The following is a 26,478-nucleotide window of genomic DNA, read 5'->3' on the forward strand; positions in this document are numbered from 1 at the left end:
TGTGTGTGTACAGATTCAAAAAATGCAACCACACAGGTGCCCGTGGGAAACTATAATGACATCAAACGGGGCAGTGGGTGGGAATCAACCAGCCCTGAAGGCAGGTGTTGCAGAGTCAGGACACCAAGGAGCCAGCTCCAAAACAGGAACAGCAGGTGGCATAAACAGAAACTCAACCCTTGATTCCTTCCCCAAGGTGTGTTTACATTTGCAAACCTTGCAGCCATACATAAAGGCCACCGGCGCCCTCTTCTGACCAAGACTATCTTTGCAACAGAACAGCAATCTGATCATATCACGGAGGAGCTCTCTTTTAAACTAGAATTTCTGGCAGATCAACACCATCAGTGTTTTTTTTTTTTTACAGGGTGATACCCAAGGGCACATAGTAGCGGCACCTTTTTTTCTTAAAAAAAGAAGCAGCAGCAAGCACTGCACACCATTATACATTTAAAGCACATTCAATGAACATTTAAATCAAATTACTTTCTCTCAAAGAATCCTGGGTGCTGTAGTTTGTTAAGGGGGCTGGGAACTGTAGTTCTGTGCTCTATCTCAGATAATACAGAGTTGTCTGGCCCAGATCTTCAGAGCGCTCTCTCTCTGTATGTACAACCTTTATCTTCCAAGGATCTCCCCACAACAACCCTGTGAGGTAGGCTAGACTAAGAGATGGTCACCCAGTGGGCTTCACGGCCGAGTGGGGATTCAAACCCAGCACTCCCAGGTCCTAGTCCAACACTCTAACCATTACGCCACACTGGCACTGTTGTGCCTTTAACACAGCTGAATTAGTGGGGCAGTTCTACGAGGAATTCTCCCATCCCTTAGAAACCTCAACAGGGAAAAAGTACAGCTTGCACAATTCAGTCCCTAATAACATCTCCAGATGGGTTTGGGAATGTCCCCCATCTGAAATTCTGGAGAGCCCCTGCCAGCCGGTGTAGACCAGTGTTCTTCAGTCTTGGGGCCCCAAATGTTGTTGGACTATAACTCCCATCATCCCACACCATTAGCAAAGCTGGCTGGAGATGATGGGTTTTGTAATCCAGCAACACCCGAGAACCCACGTCTAAAAAAACACACCCGTGTAGATAATAATAATAATAATAATAATAATAATAATAATAATAATAATAATAATAAATTTTATTTATACCCCACCCTCCCCAGCCAAGACCGGGCTCAGGGCAGCTAACAACCAATAATAAAAACAAGTTGATTGAAATATAACTTAAAAACAAGATTAAAATACAACATTAAAACATTAAAATGCAGCCTCGTCACAGGAGGAGAAAGGAAAAAATAAAGAGGGGGAGGGAGTCAAACTGATTCTAAGCCAAAGGCCAGGCAGAACAACTCTGTCTTACAGGCCCTGCAGAAAGAAATTAGATAATAAGATACTAGATGAGTCCACTTTTTTGCCAGGCTGGCCACATACTATGACTGCATGAAGATGGCGGGGGGCTTCACCTGTGGGATTTCTGCCTGCCACCCAGCTATTCAAGGCACAACCGTTCCTATCTCAGGAAATAATAAAAGCGTGGCCATTTGCCAAGGGAACTGCTTCCAAAACACAGCTCCCTGGGAACGACATGTTCTTTCATGAACCTCTACACTTGCAGCACACCTGCAGACGCCTTCAGGTAAGTTTCCCTGGCAGCCCTAGTCCTCATGCCCGCCTGCCTTAGCCTCTTCCCAAGCGACTCATCGCCCAGGGTGACCCGCAGCTGCCCGCTCTGGACCCGTCATGCGCAACCGTGAGATGCGCCGTGCAGGTTGCGCTGTGCCGCCACTACCTCCCAGGGCCAACCAGACTGCTTTGCTCATGCAGAAGCACGACCCCTGGTGTCGCTTCTAGGAAACGCAATGCTGGGCTGTTGCTTTTCCTAGCGTGCTGCCTAAGATTAAATCTCCAGGTTTGCTAATAACAGTCCTCCGACAGCCCTGTTTTCCACTTCTGTTCTCTACCTCGCGAGCACCATCTGCCCACCCCGTGCCTTGCAGGCAGATCCCGGTGCCTGCTGGCTTTTAGGCTGCCCAGAAAAAGCTACACTTGCTCTTCTTGCTTCCTTGTTCCAGCAGCCTCTTGCTGAAACCTGAACTCTCCCTGGCACCTGGCACAACCTGATCACAGCCCTTTCAAAGCCTAGCACCTGCCAGCGCCTTTGGGCCACAGCTCCCTTCGTCCCCGACCACTGGTCCAGGCAGTTGGAACTGGTGGGTCGAGCACAAGGGAAGCCCCACGTAGAGTGCATTGCAGTAATCTAACCTTGGAAGTACCTGGTGCACAAACTGCTGCCGCCATCTCCCTCTGTGAGGGATTGTTGATGCTGTGCTTGCTCTTATTCAACCATCTCAAACTCCACTTTGCTCTATTTAACCCAAACAATAAAGGTTATAGTTACTAGCAAGTCTTATGTAATCCCTCCATTCCAGCGGGATGATTGTTGGGACTGACTCTCCACTACCATTTTCTTTGGGGAGTGACTCAGTGACTGCCCTGCTCGTGGCCTGACCAATTGTCACGTCTAGGGCAATTATTTCCCCCCCCCCCCAGGTCAAACTGGCTAATGACTCCGTGGGATTTTATTAATCCTGTCGGCGTGTGGCCTAGACTCACTTGCCTGAGTCATTCAGAGCTATTTTGCTCTGCATGTATTTCCCCCCCGCAACAGCACTTGCTGGCAATGCGTCTGAATCACAAAGGCTGTTCCTGGCAGCCTCTCTCAGGCTAAGGTGACTAGAAGACACTGGACTACAACTCCCATCATTCCTAGCTAGCATGCCCAGTGGAAGAGGATGATGGGAGTTGTAGTTCAAGAACATCTTGTGCCCAGTTCTGGGCATCACATTTTAAAATGGACATTGACAGGCAGGGACGCGTCAAAAGGAGAAAGGCAAGTGCGATAATAATGTGTCTGTATACCCAGGCCACATCTTCACCATACATTTAAAGCACTATTATAATAAAGTCATGGCTTCTCCCAAAGAATTCTGGGAAATGTGGTTTGCTAAGGGTGTAGCTCACAGAGCTACAATTCTCACAGTTCCCTAGTAAGAGAATTGATTGCTAAACCACTCTGAGAATTGTTAAGTCTGTGAGGAGTCTATGGGAGTCTCCTAACAATTCTCAGCACCCTTAACAAACTACAGCTCCCAGAAATATTTGAGGGAAGCCATGACTGTTCAAGAGTGTTTTAAATGTGCAGTGCAAATGGGGCCCAGCTGTGAGTAAATTTGCTTCTAGGTAGATGCTCCAAGTTTGCCGTTTAAAAAATAAAATAAAATAAATTATTCAATTTCAAGCATTTTTTAATTCAAGAGTGTTTTAAACGTATGGTTCGGATGTGTGGCCCAAGTCCTATAAAGAGATGGGTAAATTTAATCTGAAGAGAAGATTAAGAGGAGATACGATAGCAGCACCCAAGATATCTGAAGGGCTGTCATGAAGAAGGTAGAGCAGGCGAGGGCTGCATATACAGCTATGTCTTCAAAGCACATTCAAAGCACATTTCCTCGCTCAAAGAATTATGGGCCCTGTAGTTTGGGAAGGGTTGCTGTGAACTGTAACTCTGTGAGGGCTAGACTACAGTTCTCAGAATCCTTTGAGGGAAAGAATGTGCCTCAGGTGTGCTTTAAAGGTATAGAGTTCTCTCTGGGGACTTGCAGACTGAAAAAGGCTTCGGGGTCGGGAAAAGTTGGCTTCGTGTTTAGCAAAAGCTCTTGAGCGAGCAGTGGCGCCACCTGCGAGTTCAGGAGCTCTGTGCCACGTTCTTGATCTGTGCCCGTACCTTGATTTAAAAGCACAGACAAAACCGCTCAATCTTTTCAAAATCTCGAAGCGGTGTTTGGAAGGTGGGGTTGTGGGGCTGCTGGAACAGAGGGAGACACCGTCTCCTACACCGCCAGGTCACTAAGTCTGCCTAGCTAGTATTGCATGCTCTGACTGGCAGCAGCAGGCCTTCCCCAACACTTGATCCATTTTTTTTTTTAAGTGGATGATTGAACCTGGGACTTTCTGCAAGGAAAGTGCTTGCCGCAGCCTGGCCTTGCCTTTCAGCTGCGGGGTGGGGGTTAGAGGAGCTTTGCAAGCAGCCCAGCCCCCTCTACTCCATTCAGCTCAGCACAAGCAGCTTCTCCATCAATAATTCAGGCGCACAGATCAACTCCAGTTTGATGCAAATGGGGAAGGGAAAAGCCTTCCTTGATCTAGCCAAGGAGCTGTTTTTCCACTGGGCCTGCTGTTCGTGTCAAACTCGCGCCTCTCCTCCTACCTCACCTGCAAAGCGGGCAGGGGATTGGTATTTTAGGGGCATAGGCTGTTGGAACCCAAGGGCGAGGCAAGCCTGGCTGGTATCTCAATAAATGAAGGCTTTGATTGGTGCAGGAGGGAGAATACTGGACCGGCTACACCTCTGGGGTCCTGTGGCTGGTAAGGTGCCCCGTAATTTCCAGATGAAATGCTCCTATTTCCACATGAATCATTAGATCAACCTGTTGATTTGTGGCAAATTGCTTCTACAGTTTCCTTTTCTGCGTTGTTTGTTGCACAAATTACTAACTCTGGCAACTGCTCACTGAGAGGCCTTGGGAAAATCAATCACCCACCAGTATCTTCAAGAACACCTGCAGCCAATTCCCTACACCAGTGGTTCCCAGTAACACCCTGGGGTGCCTTGAATGATGGTCAGGGGTGCCGCGGGCAACACTGGCCTCTGTCCCTCTTTCCTTCCCACCCTCCTCCGATGCCCTCATGTCTCTGCCTCCCAAAGGCTTGCACAGCTGTTTGTTGCAACAGCCCCTGCTACGAGCTCCCCAGGTGAATGGTGCCTCTGGAGCTGGCCAGGGGGTGCTGGTTGCCAGGAGCTGAAGTGGCCTTGGAGTAAGCAAGCAAGCAGGCGAAGGAGCCCAGCCAGCCAGTCCTTGCTGTTGGGAATGGACAGGCAAGTCCCAGGCCCCTGTGGGGCAGTGTGAGGAGGCACCTCTCTCTGGGGCGGGGGGGGGGGAGGCACAGCTCAGAGACCAGGGGTGGCAGCTGTGGCTGCCTGGAGGACTCCCAAGGAGAGAGGAGAGGAGGGTGAGGGAACGCTCCACAAGGAAGGGTGTTCAAAAAAGGACGAGAGGCTGCCAGCTCTGCAGGCAAGGGGTGACATAATCCTGAGTCCTACAGGGGTGCCGCAGAAAGAATGCAGCTGGTTAAGGGAGCCGTGGACTCAAAAAGGTTGAAAATCTCTGCCCTACCCAGAGGGAACTATCGTGCAAACTATGTCTAAATTATTGTGGTAGCAATTGCAGATGCAGGTATTTCATGCTGTGTTCATGTGTACAAGCTGAGGAGTTGCCAGGAGCTGCAGGCCTGCATTGTGTATGCCTGAAATTTCTCACATGCATGATTATCCGCCCTGAGATAAAAGGCAGTAAATAAATTTAAATAAATAAAACAAATAATACCCAAAGCGTACGCATGCCCTGCAATAAAACAAATTAGCCATTAACAAGTTAGTGGCTCAGCCTCAGTTTCCCATGTGTAAAATGGGAAGAAAACACAACCTTTAGAAATTAGGAATAAGGCTTTGGGCACAGGGGAACACAGCTGTGTTTGCAAACTTTTTTTTTTTTTTTAAAGAAATTGATATAAGCTACAGCAGAATAAAGTGGAAGAGTAGGGAGATGATTAGGTTGCACAAAACCCCACAGCTTTCCACAATACTACTTGGTTTTAGGCAGATGACCTAACAGATTTCAATAACAACAATAACAATAACAATAGTTTGACTCAGCTTTGGTTTGGGACATGGCTTTTAACTGAAGCACTGCAAGAGGCAAAGTTATCCCAGAGCATGTGCAGAGTGCCTTTCCCTCATCATTCAGAAAGTGAAACCAAAAGCCTCCTCTGAGCCCTGCCCTGCAAAAGACGTCACAAACACCTCAGCAGCAGCAGCAGCAGCAGTGCAATTAGGTAATTTTAGATCCTGGACTTAATGAGTTGCATTCAACATTAATCATACTCAGAGTAGAACTACTAAAGTTAAATGACTTAAATTAGTCATGTCCATTAATACATGACAAATGCTGAATACAACCCAAAGGGGTTTTGTTAAGATGATAATTGGCAAAAGCTGGCTTTCCACACTTTGACATGAGTGAATTAATCAACACAGGCTATGTACATACCATAAACATACTTATAGCACATTCCTATCCCTCAACTCCCCGGGAACCGTAGTGAGTGCTGGGAACTGTAGTTCTGTGACAGGGAAACTTAAGTCGCCAGAATTCATTTTTATTTTGTTTAGGTAGAGAGGGTTAATGCGCTTTCAATATACACAGCCAATGCTGATTACTTCACTCATTTCAAAGCGTGGCAAAGCCAGCCTGGCTCAGTTTTGGGGGGTGTTGGGTTGGGTTGGGGGGAGCTCTCCTGTTCATTCCTTTCAGCGGGGTCCTGTCCTTATGCCCCAAAGTCTTGCCCTAACGGTGCAGCTGCCTCTAGGGTTACAACCGAAGCTCTCTTGAGCTGAAGGGAATGAAGTCCAAGCAGACAGGAGCCCTTTCCTTCGGCAGCTAAAGGGATAAAAGCGGCAAGTGTACAAAAAATAAAAACATTGGTCCGCAACGGGTCAAGTGCGCAAGTGCTCAAGCGGGGCTTTAAATGGTGGCTTCATCGGATCCCCACCACTAAGAGCCACAAGTGGGAGCCATGGCCCAGAACTTGCAGCTGAACAGAGGAGAAAGACTTCCCAGGTCTTACATACCTTGGTGAGGCTTGGCTCTCCAATCAGGAGAAAGACGCTGTTGTCGTCCCAAACAGACGCGCTGAGAGGTTTTTTTCGGGGGGGGGGGAAATAGTCTAGTCAACTTGAGGGGCAGGTGCTGTTCTGCTACACACCTTGAGTCCAGAAACGCCAACCGCCCCCTCCAGGGGGAAGCAGGAAACTTTGGGGAGGCCAGAGGGGGTGTCCTTACGGTTTGCCCTGGCCTTTCTCCAAGGCTAGCCGCCTGTTGGTGTCTCCCTCCCAACTTCTCCTTCCTTTTTTACTTTCGAGTTGGACAGCTCTCGCAGGGCTGAGAGTCGCTGGTTGCTGGGGAAACAGCCCTCTTTTTCAAAGGCCTTTCAAGATGCCCAGCGTAAACTCTGGGCTTGGCCGCCCGCCCATGGCTAGGAGCCAGGCAGGAGGCAAACAGGCGGCCGAGGGAAATGTGCTCTGGGGAGAGGAACCAGCTGCATGGCTTTGGGGCTTGCAAACTCCCTTCCAGAGAGTACTGCTGGGCAGTGGAGGCCGGCCCCTTAGAGGAAATGGGGCAGTGCCCCACCAACTGGCCTTGGCTGATCCCCAATCCGCCTGCTTCTTTACTTACAACCCATGCAGGCGTTGGTACTGCCTGCCACCTTCCTCCTCTCCCTCCTGAATCTCAGGGTTTCCCCTTGCAGAACTCGGCAGAGAGGAAGATGGGGACAAAACTAGGATTTGTCGGCTCTGTCTTCACCTAGGCCTCACCTGCAGCCTCATGCCCCTTTAAACAGCCATAGTGCAACTCATTAAACACGCTGGCGATTAACATACACAGAATAATAAATTAAACTTTCTTTATCAACCTTCTGAGAAAAACACAAAACATTAAACAAAGCCACAGAGACTTGAGAACTACCCAACCTAAGATGAACTTATAATGTCTGGTTTCAGTAGATTTTTCAAATGCTCAACTCAGTCTTTTAGATAAGTTCATGAAGATACCATCAAAAGGTAAGTTCGGTGTTATTCACAATACCGAGAGATGCTAGTGGAGTTGGAGATGGATGTTAATGAAGTTGTAGACGACAGGGTGCCGGTGTTTTGCACCTGTTTTGCCCTGGCACTCCAAGTAATCAAGGGGCCGCTGTTCGCCCCCGATGGGGCCCTTTTGCTGGGGCTTGCAGGTAGCCCACTCCCAAGATAGTTTTCTGGGCTTCTTCAGTGGTCTAATCTCAAAGTCTTGATATGTATATTGATATTCAATCTTAAAGAGAATACTCTTTCTCGTAGCTGTCAACTTACAGATTTGAAAATAAGGGACCAGCAGCCTCAAAAATAAGGGATCAGCAGCCAAAATAAGGGATTTTCCGGGCACAGGTATGTTCAACTTCTGAGCCCCTCCGAGTCAAAGGCAGAAAGCCCAGCCAGCAGCCAAACGAAGCCTCAAGCGGTGGTTCCCACAGCGCAGCAACCCGGCAAAGGGGATGCACCAAGGAAAACCACCGTCACCTCTCCGCTGGGAAGCGCTGAGCAAAGGTGAGTCCCCAGGCAACACGGCCGATTTGATCGGCACAAGGCATGCAAGCTCCACCCCCAGTTGTTCTTAGACACCTTATTGGGTGAGCAACGCAGCCAAGCAACACAGTTGGAGTCTCCCTCCTCCCTGGCCGCCAGGGAAGGAGGGAGAGGAGCTGCTTCCTTTGAAACCCCCTGGAAATTTAAGGGACATCATCAATAAGGGACAGCAGTGGGACACGGCGCTGGGATAAGGAAGTTTCCCGCCAAATAAGGGGCGGTTGACAGCTATGCTCTTTCTTGGCTTAAGCTTAAGAGACTGGTTTGCTTAGCATTTGTCTACCTTTAAACAGCCATGGCTTCCCCTAAAGAATCCTGGGAACTTTATGGCGAGAGTTGTTAAGATGCCCCTATTCTCCTCACAGAGCTACAGCTCCCAGAATTCCATGGGAAGGGGGATTGATTGCTAAACCACTCCGGGAACAGTAGCTCTGTGGGCGGGGGGGGGGGGATAGGGGCATTTTAACAACTCTCAGCACCCTTAACAAACCTTTTCCAGCTCTTTCCACCCCACTTTTCTGCAGAATCCCCTCTTCTACACAACTATCTTTAAACAGAAGGTACAGAAGTCCCATTCACTCCTCCTTTACAGGCCCTCTCTTCTGAAAACACCTTAAAACGGGGAATCTGTTTGCTGTCTCTAATTTCTTAGACCTTATGTGTGTATTTTAAGGCATTTATATACCGCTCAGTATTTCAATAATATCTAAGTGGGTTGCTTGCCACCTGAGTGAAAGTATGCGGAACACCACAGACTGGAAAGAACCTGGGAAACTCCATGCAGAGAGAAATCAGGAGCAAAGGCACCACAGCCTCCCAGGCTCACCTAAGGCCTAATGCGCTCTATACATTTAAACCAGCACCATGGCACTTTAAACAGTCATGGCTTCCCCCTAAAAGTCCTGGGGACTGCAGTTTGCTAAGGGCCCTGAGAGTTCTTAGAGGAGTCCTCAATTCTCACAGAGCTACAATTCCTGGAGCATTTTAACGGTCAATCCCTCTTACTCTGGGAACTATAGTTCTGCGATGAGAGAAGGGGGGTCTCCCAACAACTCTCAGCACCCGAGGCAAACTGCAGTTCCCAGGATTCTTTGCCTGTGTCAAGTGGCATGATACTGCTTTGAACGTACAACACAGATGGGGCCTAAATTATCTCCTCTCCAAGTGCATCAAAGTTGGATTCCCATGTTCACTTGCCACGCTGAAGCTTCGTAACGAGTTTTAGCACGGCAGCGTATCTACACAAGACCTTGGCCAATGGAGTTAGTTCTGGATTGTTCCAGAAACTCTGTGGGCCACTGGAAAACCACCATAGGAACAAACCGCAACGCCGTGGCTAGAACACTACAGATGCCACAGAACACAACCATCACTTCATCCTGCAGAGTCATCTCCAGGCTACCAATCACTGTTCACTCCAAGCAGGCCCCATTTGGCCATAGAGGACCAACCTGAAAAAAGTCTCGTGCTACCTCGAGTCCTGCAACTCCACCTGAGGACTGCACGGCCCTGCCAGTGCACAGAGTTTTGACTGAACAACTCAAGTCTGAAACGGCATCATGCAACCCACCTGTGGGTGCTGCAGTGATGCAGGCAAGTGCCCTCAGCCATCATCAAAAGAAGGAGGGAGGGAGCTCTTCCAACAGGACAGAAATCCTTTGTGGGTCCAAACATTGCTCAGCACATCTATCCTGCCAAAATCCAAGGTCTCTTTGAGAACTTTTACCTCTGCAACATTTTGGACCTCTCGCTCTGGAACATCGCCCGCTCGACTCTCAAAGAGATAAATTTGTCTTAACCACAGACAGACATCCACACCCTCGCCTGCCACTGCCCGCCTCCAGTCAACAGGTTGGTCCTGGCAAGGGGGAAAAAAAAGGGCCTGCAAGGATATAAATTACCGTTTGTGTCGCTGGGGGTCATGTCTTCTTTCCTAGCTCTGAAAGGCAGCTGCTTCTGGGGTGGAACACGCTCTAACCGATCGTTAGCAGTAGAATGAGAACAGGTTTTGCCAGGAGAATCGCCAAGGCAGGATATAATTAAGTGGGATGGAATTTGGCACGCGCAGCCCAGCCGACACCTCAGAGCTCAACGCCGGCGCGTCACTATCTTAAGTGATTCCAGTGAAATCATATGCTTAGTTTTGTGCAACGAGAAAGCCCAGAGCTCTTTCGTGTGGCTGTGCGTGCGCGCACATGACCGCACGTGGCCAGAAAAGCACCCCTGTGGCTCTTTCTTACAGGGTTGAATAAACAAACAAACAAACAAACGAATAAATAAATAAATAAATAAATGGAAAAGAAAGGCAGGTGCTCAAAAATAAAAAGGCACAGGTGTCCCAAGGAAGAGCTGGAGCTCAGGGATACATGCAAGTTCTGCTTGCAAAAAGTCCTGGATTGACACTCTGGCATATCCTAGCTATGACCCCAGTTTCAAACGACAGAAGGTCACCGGTGGTCAGCATGGAGCAGCCTTTGCCTATGCAGAGGGCAAACATAGGCAAAGGCTGGTGCAGACAGGACTGAGTTGGGATGCACCCCCACCAAACATTTAAAGCATACAGTGGAACCTCGGAAGCCGAATGCCTTTGAACTTGAATGTTTCGGCTCCCGAATGATAAAAAACCGGAAGCGATTGTTCTGGTTTTTGAAACATTTTCGGAAGCCAAACATCTGGCGCAGCTTCCGATTGGCTGCAGGATGCTTAAGCTGCGCCTTGGTTTTCGAACTGTTCCGGGAGTTGAACGGACTCCTGGAATGGATTAAGTTCAAAAACCAAGGTAGGCTGTATTTAAAGTTGTGGTTCCTGGATTGCAGGGAGCTGGACTGGATGTCCCTTGGCATCCCTTCCGACTCTACCGTTCTATGACTCTACAAAAGCATGGTCTCCACAAGAACCCTGAAGAAAGGTCTGGAAACCAAGCCTTATGAGGAACGGTTGAGAGAGTTGAGTATGTTTAGCCTTGGAAAAGAGGAGACTGAGAGGAGATATGATAGCTCTCTTCAAATATCTAAAGGGCTGTCACATGGAAGATGGAACAAGCTTGTTTCCTCCTGCTCAGAAGGGTAGGACCTGAACCAATGCTTCAAGTTACAAAAAAGGAGATTCCAGCTGAACATCAAGAAGAACTTTCTGGTGGTACAGTGGAACAGACTCCCTTGGGAGGTTGTGGACTCTCCTTCCTGGAAGGTTTTTAAGCAGAGGTTGGATGGTCTTTGGCCATGGATGCTTTAGTTGAGATTCCTGCACTGGAAAGGGGTTGGACTGGATGACACTCAGGGTCCCTTCCAACTCTATAAATCTGTAACTTTAGTTTAGCAACCACAAAGCTAGAATTCCAAAAACCTACAGTTCCCAGGGTTCTTGGGGTGGAGGAGGTGGTGTTTATGCAGCCCTAGGTGGTCTGAATGCATGACTTCAGATTTGCTATGTTCCACGATGGCCCCTATGTGACCCATTTATTGGACCCAGCAGAGAGATTAGGTGACGTCAGTTATTTAACCAGCACTCGTTTTGTAGGGAGATCAGATGATGCTGCATCAAATCAACAGGCCCCTCACTTTCTAGTGCATCTCACCACTACTTTCTAAATTTCAAAAAGGCCCAATCTTTTGGGAAAGCAGCTGTGCAGGCAGCTAAAACTGCACAACTATGCCTAGGATACATTATCTTGATTTAGTGTTGTCAGGGGTTCAGGAGCAGAGGCACAGGAAAGGGAGGAAACGGAGAGCGAGGGGGAGGAATCCGAAGGAAACGTAAGCGATGACAGTGGTCCGAGGTCTCTGAGTCTTTCCAGCGAATCGGAAGACTCACAGAAAGGGGCTCCCAGGGTCAGAGCAAGGGGGACACCCCAGGAAGAAGGGGCCAGAGGGGACTCAGAGAGCAGCAGCTGGAAATCGGGACCAGCTTCCCCACCAAAGAGCAGTAGGGGGGAGGAGTCCCAGGTATCGGGATCAGGCTGCTCACCGCCAGCGGGAGGAGATGAGTCAGGATTGGCCACGCCTCCATCGGAGAGCGAGGAAACGGTCGAGAGCAAAGTTGGAAGCTGGGCGCGCGCGCCAAGTTCAAATGTACAGGCGAGCGGCACAGTGGGTAGCCCGGATAGGGAGCCAGGTCCTAAAGCCCGCCGAAAGGAGGGACAGGAGTCAGGGGGGTCAGCGTCAGAAGAGTCCAGGAAGGAGGAGACACCGGGGGGCAGAAGGACCCAGAGGAGAAAGGAGCAACGGAAAAGGTGGAGTAAGGCTAGGGTCTTAAACTGGTGTACAGGGGGTGGAGACTCAGACAGGGCTTCGCCGATCTAGTGTCCAGACGTAGGGCTGCACGCTGCGGCTTGGAAATGGAAACTGAACCTCAATAAAGACTTTTGTACATTACTACCGGCTAGCGTTGGTCCTCTGTGAGCTGGGACCTGGAGGCAGCTCTGACAAGTGTGATTTAGTTTGCATTGTATTTGTTTTTGTTTCCTTTTTGGAATTTTTAAATTAATTTAATAATAATAATAATAATAATAATAATAATAATAATAATACAGGAAGCCTGCAGCTTATGTGGGGGTAACATTCCAGGGATCACACCTAAAGCCAAAATCGTGTATAGTCAAAATACATTACGTGCAATGGCAGGTGGGGTTGCCGAAGACTTTATCCTCAGAACCCTGCCCCTTTAATTTTTTATAATACTTTGCCCCATACATAGAGCTGAAAGTGCGCAAATTAAATTTGCGTAGGCTGTGGGCTTACTGTATAGCTGTGAAACGTCAGTTTGCCAGTATGTGATTAAATCCCACCTCCCAAAAAAAGTGACGGTCCGGAAGCACCTCAAATTCCTCAGTACATGCCATACTTTTAAAGCAGCTTCCAAAGAATCCTGGGAACTGTAGTTTTCACCTCACAGAGCTTTGATTCCCAGCACCCTTAATAAACTGCAGTTCCCAGGATTCTCTGAGGGGAAAGAATGTGCTTTAATATATACGCAGACTCAGTCTATGTCAGGCATAGGCAAACTCGGCCCTCCAGATGTTTTGGGACTACAACTCCCATCATCCCTAGCTAACAGGACCAGTGGTCAGGGATTATGGGAGCTGTAGTCCCAAAACATCTGCAGGGCTGAGTTTGCCTATGCCTGGTCTATGTGTTCCCTATGACACCCTCACAGCAGTCAATGGCTGTATATCCAGTATACAGTGGTACATCGGGTTACATACGCTTCAGGTTACAGACTCCGCCAACCCAGAAATAGTACCTCAGGTTAAGAACTTTGGTTCAGGATGAGAACAAAAATCGTGCTCCAGTGGCGCGGCAGCAGCAGGAGGCCCCATTAGCTAAAGTGGTGCTTCAGGTTAAGAACAGTTTCAGGTTAGGAACAGACCTCCAGAACGAATTAAGTACTTAACCCGAGGTACCACTGTATTTAAAGCACACGCCCCCGTCAAAGAATTCTGGGCCCTTGTAGTTCCCTTCACAGAGTTCCGATTCCCAGCTGCCCTTAACGAACCACAGTGCCTGGAATTATTTGACAGAAGCAATGCACTTCGAATGCGCTTTAAAGGTGCACGAAACTCAGCAAGAATACTAATGGCCCAAAAATGGAAACAAGAGGAACTACCGACACTTGAAGAGTGGAGAATGAAACTTATGGACTACGCAGAACTGGACAAAATGACTGGGAAAATTAGATATCAAAAGGATCACAAATTCATCGAGGACTGGGGAAAGTTTACGGATTATCTGAAAAACATATGTGATGTACAGAAAACGTTAGTCGGTTTAAAGAGGCTTTGTGATTGCTAAAGATGTATTGTAAAAAAAAATAGAGACGATAAGTTAGTATTAATTGGCAATAAAAGACATGGAAAATGCGTAATGAATAGAAAATATGGATGATTGGTGGAGGAGCTGGTGGAAGTACAAAAAACTGGAAATTTGAGAAAAGGATTGTGTTGATTAATTTGTAAAAGAAAATTTAATAAAAATTTATTAAAATAAAATAAAATAAAGGTGCACGAAACCTTCACAAGAGCAGAGAAAGGCCATCCTAAAAAGCCCAGCACCCGGCCCCAAACCCTTCCCGTGGGATGCTTACCGTCTGTGACTGCCACGTCTATGAGAGCTTCGTTCCCTGTGATGTTAGAAGCAACTTAGCATCATACCATTGTGGCTGCTCCGGCTGCAGGGAGGAGGGAAGGAGATAGCAGGTGAGACACACACACACACACACACCTGCATCCCGTGGGAACTGCAACTGGCAGGAGGGAGAACGTGGCAATACTGAGAAAGTCCCTGAGGGTGGAAGAGGGAACTTGGGCCATTTCCTGGACTTGGCGTGGCTTCTTCTCTCTCCCTTCCTCTCTCTCTCCCAGGCGTCACCAGGATCAAGGATGCCTGCCACATTTTTGGAGTGCCTCCTCACCTAATGGCTTCAAAGGGCTTGGGAGGTGTTGCGGTTCACCCAGGCCAGGTATGCAATCATCATTCCCACACTGCAGAGGCGAGGATTCGGGAGGCGCTCAAAGGGGAGTGGCCGGCTTGCAACTCCCACAGCCCATTAGGAGGGAGGGGAAGCCAAGAGCGACTCAACAGGTATAGAGTCCACTGCCTTCCACCATTGGAGGCAATGTGATTCTGAAGACCAGTTGCTGGAAACCAAAGGAGTGCTTAGGGGGCATCTGCCTGCCCACTGTAAGAACAGGGAGCTGGACCAGACTGGCCCCCTTTGGCCTGACCCAGCAGGGCTCGTCTTAGAATCAAAGAATTGTAGAGTTCGGAAGGGATCTTGACAATCATTTAGTCCAACCCCCTGCAATGCAGCTGTCCAATACGGGAACCGAACCTGTGACCTTAGTGTTATCAGCACCATGCTTATGTAACTGTCGGGGAAGTGCTGTAGCTCAGTGGTACAACACAAGGTTCAATTTCTGGAATCTCCAGGCATGGGTAGGAAAACAACAGCCCTGCTTTAAACTCTGGGCAGCTACTGCCAGTTGCTGTAGACAATACTGAGCTAGATAGACTTGGCCCATGGCAGCTTCTTACATTCCTTATTGAATCAATCACTACAATGAGAACTAGAAACTTAAAAAGGCCTTTTCCTCAGCACTGGGGAAAACAGGGTGCTGGATTTGATGGCTACCCTTACGTTCGTGTTCTTATGAAAGCCCATGTGGTGTAGTGGTTAAAATGTCGGACTGGAACCTGGGGGTAAAGGTAAAGGGACCCCTGACCATTAGGTCCAGTCGTGGCCAACTCTGGGGTTGCGGCGTTCATCTCGTTTTATTGGCCGAGGGAACCAGTGTATAGCTTCTGGGTCATGTGGCCAGCATGACTAAGCCGCTTCTGGTGAACCAGAGCAGCGCACGGAAATGCCGTTTACCTCCCCGCCGGAGCGGTACCTATTTATCTACTTGCACTTTGACATGCTTTTGAACTGCTAGGTTGGCAGGAGCAGGGACCGAGCAACGGGAGCTCACCCCGTCGCGGGGATTCGAACTGCCGACCTCCTGATCGGCAAGTCCTAGGCTCTGTGGTTTAACCCACAGCGCCACCCATGTCCCTTGGAACCTGGGGGACCAGGGTTCAAATCCCTACACAGCCATTAAGCTTAAGGGGGTGACCTTAATGTTGGGATACTGCCAGGGAGACATAGGCCATCATGCCTCCACATCATCTCCCGGTCTCCCGTGGCTGCCTCCCAGCCTAACCTACCTCACAGGGCTGTTGTTGGGGTTAAGTAAGGAGTGGTAGAACCATGCACACCACCCCAAGCTCTTTGGAGAATGCAATGAATAAAAGCGTTCTTTGTCGTACAAGGTTCTCAGCAATGCCTCTGAACAACTCACTCAGGGTTTCAAGACTAAGCCGTTGGTTTTAAGCTTAACCCAGACTTGAATAGGCCCACTTGGTCGCCTCTCCCAGTTGTGTAATGGTGCATTTTGCTGTGCAGACGTTCTTACTGACAACCCCAAACAACTGCCCACCTTCTAAGATTATGCAGGAAGAAGAGGCAGGTGCAGACACCAGCGCTTCAATATGGTCAGCATGTTTTCTCTGCCACTGGACCCCTGGTCCCAACCTTGTTTAACAGCCTGATGAAGAGTTCTGGTGGACTCAGAAGCTTGCTTGCTATATTCTGACATTTTGATTGGTAATAATAAGAGGACCTGGGGAGCTTTTGTGTTTCTTCTTTAAGGGAAGTGGTACTTGAACCCCTCAGCCATGCGTGCTAATATAGCCCCCTGTCCCTCTGCTTAACAACCTGTTTGATGGGTGTATCTCTGAGAAAGGCTTTTTTTTCCATGCAGAGGAGTGGCAAACAGCGACATGGAAGATTGCATCACTGGCCCTGCTATGAAATAAGTAATAATAGTGTTTCAGCATCGCTGCATTACACCATTAGCCTCTGCTAAGTAACTATCATCTTCAGCTACCAGGCTTTCTAGAAAAAAAAGTATGTGGGGGGGGGAGGGATCTATTTTGTTGGAAACACTGCTGTGAACAGGAAGAGGGTGATCTTTTGAATGCATCAACACAGACTCTTGACTTAAACAGGTACTTGTGGGCAGGTTAACCCTTGAGGACTAGTAACTTCCTTTGCTTTATTTGAGAGGGAGGCATAACCACCATGGAAACCATCATGAACGGCAGCTATTTATTATTGTACTTAAATGTCGCTTGACTACAATTCCCATCATCTTTGACTATTTGGCCATGCTGATTGAGACCAATGGGCTACCAGTTCACAACTACAGGTTTAAAGCAACTCTAAACTATTGCTTATTATTGAACAGAATCCCGCCTTTCCTACGGCTCCCAAGTAAAAGGACCAGAAACGTGATATGGGTGTGCATTTGTTTTTGTTTTTAACTCATTGTTTTCCCCTACAACTGTTACTACTGAATATGTAGACTGATAACATGAAAGCTTGGTTGCTCTCAAGAACTTCTGGCATGGATGCTAGCCGCAGCTAGGATTTCAGTACCCCAGCAATGGAAAACCTTGAAAAATCCGCATTTGTCTTTGTGTTATAAGAACTTGTGGACTCTGGCTATTGTGGAGGAAAATAACACATAAATTGCAGGTCTCCAGAGGGATGAAGAACCCAGAATGCTTCTAAGTCACCTGGTGGGATTTTATTTCTTATGCTTCGGACTTAAGATGCCCAGCATTCACCAGGTAAAGTACACCTGATGGGGAATATGGATGTCTTGAATTATAATGGAGTGTTACTACTCCTTCCTCTTATTATTTTTGGCTTGCTTTGTATAGGTTAGGGTGTAATGAATGCCCTGCTACTGCACCTTTGGGTTGTTAGTAAGTTGTCATTATGCTACCACAAATAAAAAGAAAGAAAAAGAAGAAATAATCTAGCCAGTTGCTGAAAATGCAAAGCTAGCCACTTTCGGGCTCTTTCAACTCTTCCTGATTCCTCTGGATGGGAGTTTTCGCCTCAGCTGTGACTCAAGCGTCACAGAACACGCCTTGGTGGCTGTCCCCTATAATTAAGTGTCCCAGCAAAGGGGTCAATAGTCGAAAAGGCCACTGAGGGTGAGGGAGAAGGATGAAGAGAGAAAGAAAACCTTCAAGATGTTTTCCGTCCTCTGTGATCAGAGAATAGGCTGTTTTCTTCCCCTTTTCTCTTTTCCATAACAGCCTGGAGGGTTTTCTCAGAGGCCCTCCAGTCAGGAGCACTGTTGTTGTACTGGCGTGGCTGTTTTGCAACAACAACAACCCTTGCAACGTTTTGACCCGTTGCTGTTTTGAACCAGATATTTAGGGCCGAACTCCACAAGAAGCAGGAGATCCACTATCGGATCTCCCTGAGTGGCTATTTTTAGTGAAAAACAGCTGCGGAGGCAGGCCCCGATTTGGATGGGGCAGAAATAGGGGCTGGAGGAAGTTTATTCCTTTTCCCCTAGTGCAGTTTCCCTAATCTAAACATTTACACCCCTAACCTTGAAGCTGCTATTTACCCCATGGGGGGGGGGGGGAGAAGGCTGGACAGGGTAAGAGTTAACTCGCCCTATGCCATTTCACCTGTCTACATTGGCTTACACTCAGGTAACAGGGACACAGGGCTCCCTGAGGTACACGAGAGACAATCAGGGCCAACCCAAGACATTTTGTTGCTTGAGGACCAAAGGATGATTCCTTCCCCAATTCCGTGTACAAAAGCCCACAAGGCTGGCAATTGAGGCCTCACCAGCACTATAGTAGGATCATACCACTTTAAACAGCCGTGGCTTCCCGCAAAGGGCACTGGAAACTGTTTAAGGGTGTTTAGAGTTGTCAGGATTCTTCTATTTCCCTCGTAGAGCTATAGTTGCCAGAGTTCCTTGGGAAGAGGGACTGGGTTGTTCAATTGCTCTGCAAACTGTAGCGCCCAGGCGAATCTGATTCTGGCTTTAATTTCACGTCTACTCAGTCCTATTGAATTCAACGAGGCTTACTCTCAGGTAAGTGGGGTTAAAACAGGTGTAGGGGGCCTTTGGTCCTCCAGCTGTTGTTGCTGGACTACAACTCCCATCAGCCTTCCCAGAGATGATGGGAATTGTAGTGCAGCACAATCTGGAGAGTCAAATGTTCCCCACATCTGGGTTTGAAGTTCAACTGGACTCTCTTGCAGATAAAAGTCATTACAGACTTTAGAAGCCTGCAGGATAGAAAATGGATGAGGTGAGGGGAGGTGAAGGACTGGGAAGACTCTCAAACAAACCCTGCTTTTGCTGCTGTTTACCATTTGTGCTGTTGCAGCGGGAATGATGTTGATTTATTTGTTTAATATTGTTCACTGCCATCGTGATATTGACTCTTAGCTGCACTGAGAACCTCGCTTCGGAGGATGATGAAGGAATATATACTCCAGAAGATGTTATGACTCCCAACCGACAAATGTCTGTGCCGGCTGGGGCTCGTGGGAGTTGTAGTCCAAAAAACAAAACAAAACCTCCAGCCTGTGTGCGAGTTTGTGGAGCAAAGGATTGCTAATAGAATTCTCAGTGCCCTCAGCAAACTGCAGTTCCCAGGATCCTCTGGGAGACGCCATGACAGTTGAACTGCTATAGAACTGACTCAAATATCTGGCCTAGCTCTTTGCAAAGGACGGCGATGAAACCCCAGCAATGGAAAACCTTGCCGCCAAGCTCAAGACAACTTGGGCCAGCACACAGCACTCTGCACATGCCTAGAGTACACTCCAAGGAGAGCATGCTACAGACCTTCATTGTCATGGCATACACCCTAGGGCTGGCATTAAAAACCGGTTTCTGTGAACTAGGAGAGGGGCCTAAGGCCAAGTGGCTAAGACTGGAGCTGGGATCAACTGAAGGCAGAAGGACAAAGAGATGGTTTGCCCAACATGAGATGGATAGCTGGGATAGGAAAATGCCTTATACTGCATTTGCCCAACTGCTGCCATCTACCAGCATTCTTGGCTGGTCCATTAGGGTAAATGGGGCACTTGCCCTATTTGCCCTTAGCTGCTTCCTCACAGCCAATCTGGCTGTCACCTTCCTCCACCTGAGCCTTAATGTTCTCCTAGCGAGGAGGAGGATGGGCACAAAACTAGGCTGTGTTTCACTTTGCATTTGTAGATCACTGTACACACTGGGGGCGGGGGTGTCTTCACTCAAAGCACATGACCCAATTCGTTTCCTGTGAAACACCCCACACCCCACCTGAACTCCGATTCAGTGAAGCTGCCTGTTGCTCATGTGCAATAGCTGTTTCACCTGCGCATGCTTTTTCTCAACCGCAGCTTACCGTATTTTTCGCTCTATAAGACACACTTTTCCCCTCCTAAAAAGTAAGGGGAAATGTGTGTGCGTCTTATGGAGCGAATGCAGGCTGCGCAGCTATCGCTGAAGCCAGAAGAGCAAGAGGGATCCGTGCGCACCGATCCCTCTTGCTCTCCTGGCTTCAGCGATAGCCACACAAAGCCTCTTGAGTGCAGCCGGAGCGCTCCTGCCTCTTTGCTTAAGAGGCTTTGCGTTGCTTTCTTGTTTCTTGTTTTCCTCCTCTAAAATCTAGGTGAGTCTTATGCTCGGGTGCGTCTTATAGAGCGAAAAATACGGTATGTTTTCAGATTGGATGGAAGCTGGTTTGAGGGACAACACATCAATCAGCAGCCTTTCTCAAGAAACTACAGGATGAGGCGGATTGTGGCCAAAGTTATGCGTACACAGCTTCAAACACAAGTGGCAAGAGCTTACTGGAGTCAGAGTAAATGGTAATATTGGCTCTGGCTTCACCTTGTCTTGGCCTTATTGCCTTCTGCCATAGTGATCCTGATAGGCACCAGCAACCATCATCCAGTGACCTTCAACCCCGGATCCCCAGATATTGTTGGACTACAACTCCCATCATCCCTCACCACTAACTAAACTGGCTGGGGATGATTGGAGATGTAGTCCCAACAGTGTGTGAGGCCTAGGGCTGGGCGATATATTGTCCAAAACCGGTTTGAAGCCCATATCATGATATCGGTTTCATGACTGTTGACCTGGCAATACATTGCAAATCATGACGTGTGTTTGTGTGCTATGCAAAAATCACAATGTTGGAAAAACCATGCCTCTACATACATCCTTATTTCAGACATATATCAGTATATATCCAATATATACACCAGATATCGCCCAGCCCTATTTGGGACCCAAAATAGAAGAATGATAGCCTACTCTGACTGGCAGAGCTTCACTTGGGTCTCAAGCAGAGAGAGAAATCTCTCCCATCACGTGATCCCTTTTAAATGAGAGACTGATCCCGGGACATTCTATGTGCTGAATTATGGCCCCTCCCCTATCCTATCCATCTGGTCCAATACAGTCTACTCTGACTGGCAGCACCATCTTTTGTCTTTTCATTAAACTGCTGCCTGATCCTTTTTTAAAACTGGAGATGCCAGGGACTGGATCTGGCAACACCAAGCGGGCACTCTCCCTACAGAACAATGGCCTCTACGCAAAAATGTAAAGCCATAGCCGCTCCTCCCAACCACCACCTCCAAAGCACAAGAGCCCCTCACTTTCTCTGCACAACTACTGGCTCCCACTGACCAGAAGGACACCAAGGAAATTTGCAGCTGGGCTCATTAAGGTTGTGGGGGCCTCGGCCATCTAAGGTCAGAGAGCAGCACCAGCTTCTGAGCTTTCTGCCGGCGGCGGGCATTTTCTTTTTGCCAAGCGTACACCAGGGCACGCCGTGACCCTTCTCTGCATTGCAGCAAATTTTAGCAACAGCCCCAAGCAGACTGGATTTCCATCAAACACCCCACTGCTTCCTGGGTGTGCTGACTTAAAGGAGTGAGCCTCACAAACTTAACTTTGCAATAACAGGGGAACCGACAGCCTCGGGAAGTGGTGGACTCGCCTTCCGTGGAGGCTGGATGGCCACCAATCAGGAGTTCTTAATCTGTGATTCTTGCAATGCAAGGGGTTGGATTAGATGGCCCCGGGGTCCCTTCCAGCTCTACAATTCGATGAATTCCATGCCACCAATTCCTGCACAGCATACACCCTCCTGAACAAGTGGAGTGTTTTGTTTTGTTTAAGTTACGACTTCAGCCCAGGTTGAAAGCATGGACATTATAAAGGCAGCGGAAACAGGCAGGAAGGGGGAAATGGACTCTGCAACCAGTGGTTCAGAACAGAGGCTGACCAGGCCATGCAGTCTGCTGAGACCCTACTATGCCTTGATCTCCCGTCAAGCAACAACCAACTGCTAGCCCAACCAGCTTGCTGCGGACCAGTGTTTCCCAAACCTAGGTCTCCAGCTCACCAGACTTGGTGAGCAATATAGTCCCACAACATCTGGAGGGCACCACGTTGGCGATCGCTGCTCTTGACACAGCTGGCTGCCTACTACTGTTCTGCTCTGCCTGAGACAAAGCATTTTGCACATGCTAATAATAATAATAATTTATTTATACCTCACCCATCTGGATGGGTTTCCACTCTGGGCAGCTCCCAACAGAATATTAAAAACACGATAAAACATCAAACATTAAAAACTTCCCTAAAGTTTGCCGATTCCTACAAACACCTATAACTGGTCTGAAATAAAGAGGTTTATTAAAGTTTTATTTAATAATAATAATAAACCCCACACATTGGATTGCTTAACAACTGCATTAAGCACACTGGCAGCTCCCATCCCCACAAAACATCTCAGCCTAGGAAGAAACAGAGTTGTTTTGGTCTTGGTCGAGCTATTTAAGTGTCCCTCTTTAAAAAGCCCTCCAGCCTTCTGCCCCGGATTGTACCCACCTGTGCGCATGGAACAACGGGCCTGAGGAGTAGTGGCATGGGGCTCAGTTCTGTCTCCGCAAGGTGCTTTTTCTGCGGCAGGATCGGGTGGAGAGAAAAAAAGGTAGGTTACAGAGCCAGTAGGTACTAACCTGTTTGTGAAAGTCAGATTTGTGGGGGATTTCTAGTTGTGTTTTTTAGAAGTTAAAGAGAGGTGGGGGGGGGGGAGGAGATCTCAACAAGCAGCTCAACTTCTCCGGCACAGAATGAACTCGAATGCCTTTCAGTAGTGGTGTAGTCCACAGCAGAAATTCACAGCTCAGGTTACCAGCCAGATAAATATAGTGTCTTATCTGACCTCACAGGATGGCTGGAGCACTCTCACATTCCAGCGTGGGGAGACTTAAAGGGGAAGCGCAGGAGGGGCCCAGCCAGGCAGGGAGGGGGGCTCGTCTCTGATAGAAAGGTGGGGGGCAGGCGGGCCAACAGGACTAGATTCCTGGTGAGAGGAAGGAAGAGGGCACTGGGAATAGGAAGTGAATAAGATGTTACAAGAAAGAGAACTAAGGTGAACAGAAGGATATGATTGGAGAGGAATGGCTGAGAAACAGGAATCTTCCCAGTCTGGTCAAGCTAATTTATAAGGACAAGAAGCTCGTCCCCCTTTTTAAAAAAAACCAAACAAACAGTTATTCACTGAGTGCTGCAAACTGCCCTCAATATCAGTTTTTGGAGCGGCTCGTGCTGTTCATTTTAAGCTTTATTTTGGTACGCACACAGCCTCTTGCTGTTTTGTTTTTGTTAAAAGCACTTGTAAAACAATCATTGAAATTATTATTGTAATAACTCCACGTTCATATGAGGAAGTGAGCAGCACACGCACAAGAGCCTTAATGAACCGGCGTGACCCCCTTAGGCGCAGATAGTATCTCTCAGCCTCAGTTTGTCATCTGTGAAATGGGAACATTAGCACAACCTGCCTAGCAGCGTGACAGGCATTGAAGCAATGACAGATGGGGAGATGGAAACGGGCGTTACAATGTCCTGAACTCTGGGAGCAGAAATCTAGGGCAATCAACCAACACGCGTCCCATTGGGTAAAGGAGCTGCAGGGTGTCACAGGTTAAAGGAAGGAAAAAAGGGGGGATGCTTTTAACTCACTTGGAACCATTTTTCAGAGGGATGAGAGGCTCCCCCTGGGAAAGTCTTTAGAAAAGGACTTAGGGCAGGCTGGGCCAGCCAGGGACACCTCCAGATTCTGCTGTACTACAATTCCCATCAGCCCCAGCTGATGTAGCGCAGCAGCATTATTTGGCGCACCCAGGTTGGAGGACGCTCTAAGATGCAAACAAATCCACATAGCAACACAACACAAGAGAGTCACACTCTGGGAGGCGGAGCCACGGCTTGGGCCGGCTGCCCCGGGGCTTATTCCAGGCACTGACTCAGCCTGCAATAACAGGGAGAGATTCCTCAACGCCAGCTTCATCATTCCTGGTGTTAACAACAGCTCCGGCTTCTCGGTCACATGCACTGCAGAGCAGACAGAGAGCACGGGCAGGGCTCAAAAGGGCTTGAGGCTGCTGCTGAATTTCCTTAGGGGAAACCAAATTTTTGCCCCAAGAGCTCCAGCAAGCAGCTAATAGAGAACGCTGCCTTGCCCAGTGAGGATCCGCAATAGATGTTTCCTGACATCCCAGAGCTGGAGTCTGGCGATGGAGGTTAAGCCAAACTGTCTTCCACCATCTGGCTGACTATGCGCAGCTCTCCGGAGTACAGGGAGCAATCGGGTGAGCCACCACCAACAATAAGGGTAAAGGGACCCCTGGCCATTAGGTCCAGTCATGACCAACTCTGAGGTTGCGGCGCTCATCTCGCTTTATTGGCTGAGGGAGCTGGCATACAGCTTCTGGGTCATGTGGCCAGCATGACTAAGCCGCTTCTGGCAAACCAGAGCAGCGCACGGAAACGCCGTTTACTTCCCGCCAGAGCGGTACCTATTTATCTACTTGCACTTTGACATGCTTTTGAACTGCTAGGTTGGCAGGAGCAGGGACCAAGCAACGGGAGCTCACCCCGTTGTGGGGATTCGAGCCGCCGACCTTCTGATCGGCAAGTCCTAGGCTCTGTGGTTTAACCCACAGCGCCACCCACGTCCCACCACCAACAACACCTTTCTTCAAAAAAGACAAAACTGAGTTCAATTTAAACTCCTAGGATGCATCAAAGACAACTTCTAGAACTTGCAGCATGCAAGGAGTTGGGGGAAGAGTATACACACTGGATGGAAGGGGACAAACTCGTTCCTTCTCCTGATGCACTTGTTTTATTATTACATTTATATTCCACTTTTTGTCCAGGATGGTTATTCTCTCTGTTATCTCCCTGTCATCCTCACAAACATGAAAGGTAGGCAAGGCTAGGAGTTGATGGTGGGCATCACAGCCCAGTGGGGATTTGAAGCCCCGTCTCCCCCAAGTCTTGGCCTGACATTCTGTTAAGTGACTCCCTGCAGCTCTTTAATCTCAAGGTTGTGGGTTCAAGTCCCACGCTGGGCAAAAGATTCCTGCATTGAAGAGGGGCTGGACTAAATGGTGCTCATGGTCCCTCTTCCAGCTCTACAATTCTATGCAACGAATCTGAAAGGCAGCTGGATAAATAGACAATTACCGGTAAGTTTCAACTCTCCACAGAAATTACGCAAAAGCAAATCAAAATGAAGGCTCAATTAAAAAAAAAAAATGCCTGGAAGTGACTAGCAAGAGAGAAATGAAAAGTAGTGTTCTGTGATGCTTCTGAGCATGTGCAGAGAGCCTTTTCCAGACCACCTCGGTGGGTGCAGTCTGTCGCCATACACAATCAAGAGTCCTTATCCTGGAGAAGGGCCTTTCACATATGGGTCTGGACCCCACCACACGCTATCTTACTTAGACCCTAAACTTGATACTATTATTAATAAAAATGATGGTGATAGCGGCTTCTAATCTCTATGCCGGTTGCCTGCCGTTAGCTACCTCCCCTCCCCACGTACTTTCATTTAATCCGCCAGAGCGTAACCTGGGATAGCTTAGTTGGTCTTTAAGGTGCTACTGGAAGGAATTTTTTTTGTTTTGACTGGGATAGCTCTGTATTCCTGGGTGAGATGGGAGCTAGTAACTTGGGAAAAGGCGAACGCGCGTCGGGGAAGGCTACCGTAACGGCGCAAGAGTTTCTCCAAGCCACGGATATACACACCGGGCCCCGATGCTTCGCCACGCCTTCAATAGCGAGGAGGGGCCCAACTCCGGAGTTGCCGCGGGCGGCGGGCGTCTCTAACCCGGGCGAAGGGAAGCGCCTCCCCCGCCCCGCCTGCCCGTGGTTAGGGGTGGGGATCGGGGCGCGCCCCGCACTCACCTGGCTCTCTCCTGGGGGGACGAGCCGAACCCGGCCGGCTCCATGGAGCCGCTTTCCCAGCCGCCAGCTCCTGATGTCACAATCCGGGCGCAGCTGACGCACCGCGGGGCCAGAAGCGACACCCGCGTCCCGGAGAGCGCCGCGGGGCGGCGCGCGCGGAGAAGGGAGAAGGCAGGACCCGGGAGCGGGAGAGAGGGAAGGAACGGAGCAGGGGGACCCAAGCTTAGGGCTTTTCCGGAGCTGGCTGCAGTAGCTGCACGCGAGCTAGAAATGCACTCTGCACGCGCTCAGAAAACGCGCAACTCCTTATTGCTTTAATAGCACGCCTTTCTCCCAGTGCAGGACCCCTAGCGGCTCACGGCGTAAATAAACTAAAAAAAACACACAGAACATATATATTGAAAATGTAGGTCACCCTGTTTAAGAGCAGCACCCCCTTGAAAGCACAAAAAAGTGTTTTGCTGTTTGATTTCGAAACGAGTAATCTCTTAAGCTTTTCGTGGTTTTTTGTTTTCTTTTGCAATGGCATAGCAAGCG

The 26,478-nt window shown here is 48.7% G+C and overlaps 1 protein-coding gene across 6 annotated transcripts in view; it reads right to left on the reverse strand.

The window, feature by feature from the left end:
* The window catches only part of USP2 (ubiquitin specific peptidase 2), a 78,162-nt gene extending 52,075 nt beyond the window's left edge, over nucleotides 1-26,087 (reverse strand). Inside the window, exons 1-3 of one of the 6 annotated variants that reach the window (XM_081889869.1) lie at nucleotides 25,942-26,086; nucleotides 22,570-22,641; nucleotides 14,394-14,477 (exon numbers count right to left, since the gene is read on the reverse strand). Coding sequence is in view for 2 of the 6 variants with exons in the window: in XM_081889868.1 (XP_081745994.1) it covers nucleotides 22,570-22,579 (10 nt within the window). In the remaining 4 variants the exon portion in view is untranslated. The other 5 variants (XM_081889870.1, XM_081889868.1, XM_081889867.1 and 2 more) reach the window with 5 other exon arrangements.
* Nucleotides 26,088-26,478: the final 391 nt, after the last annotated feature.

The sequence above is a fragment of the Podarcis melisellensis genome, assembly GCF_964234715.1.
Source record: "Podarcis melisellensis genome assembly, chromosome: 15".
Classification (NCBI taxonomy): domain Eukaryota; kingdom Metazoa; phylum Chordata; class Lepidosauria; order Squamata; family Lacertidae; genus Podarcis; species Podarcis melisellensis.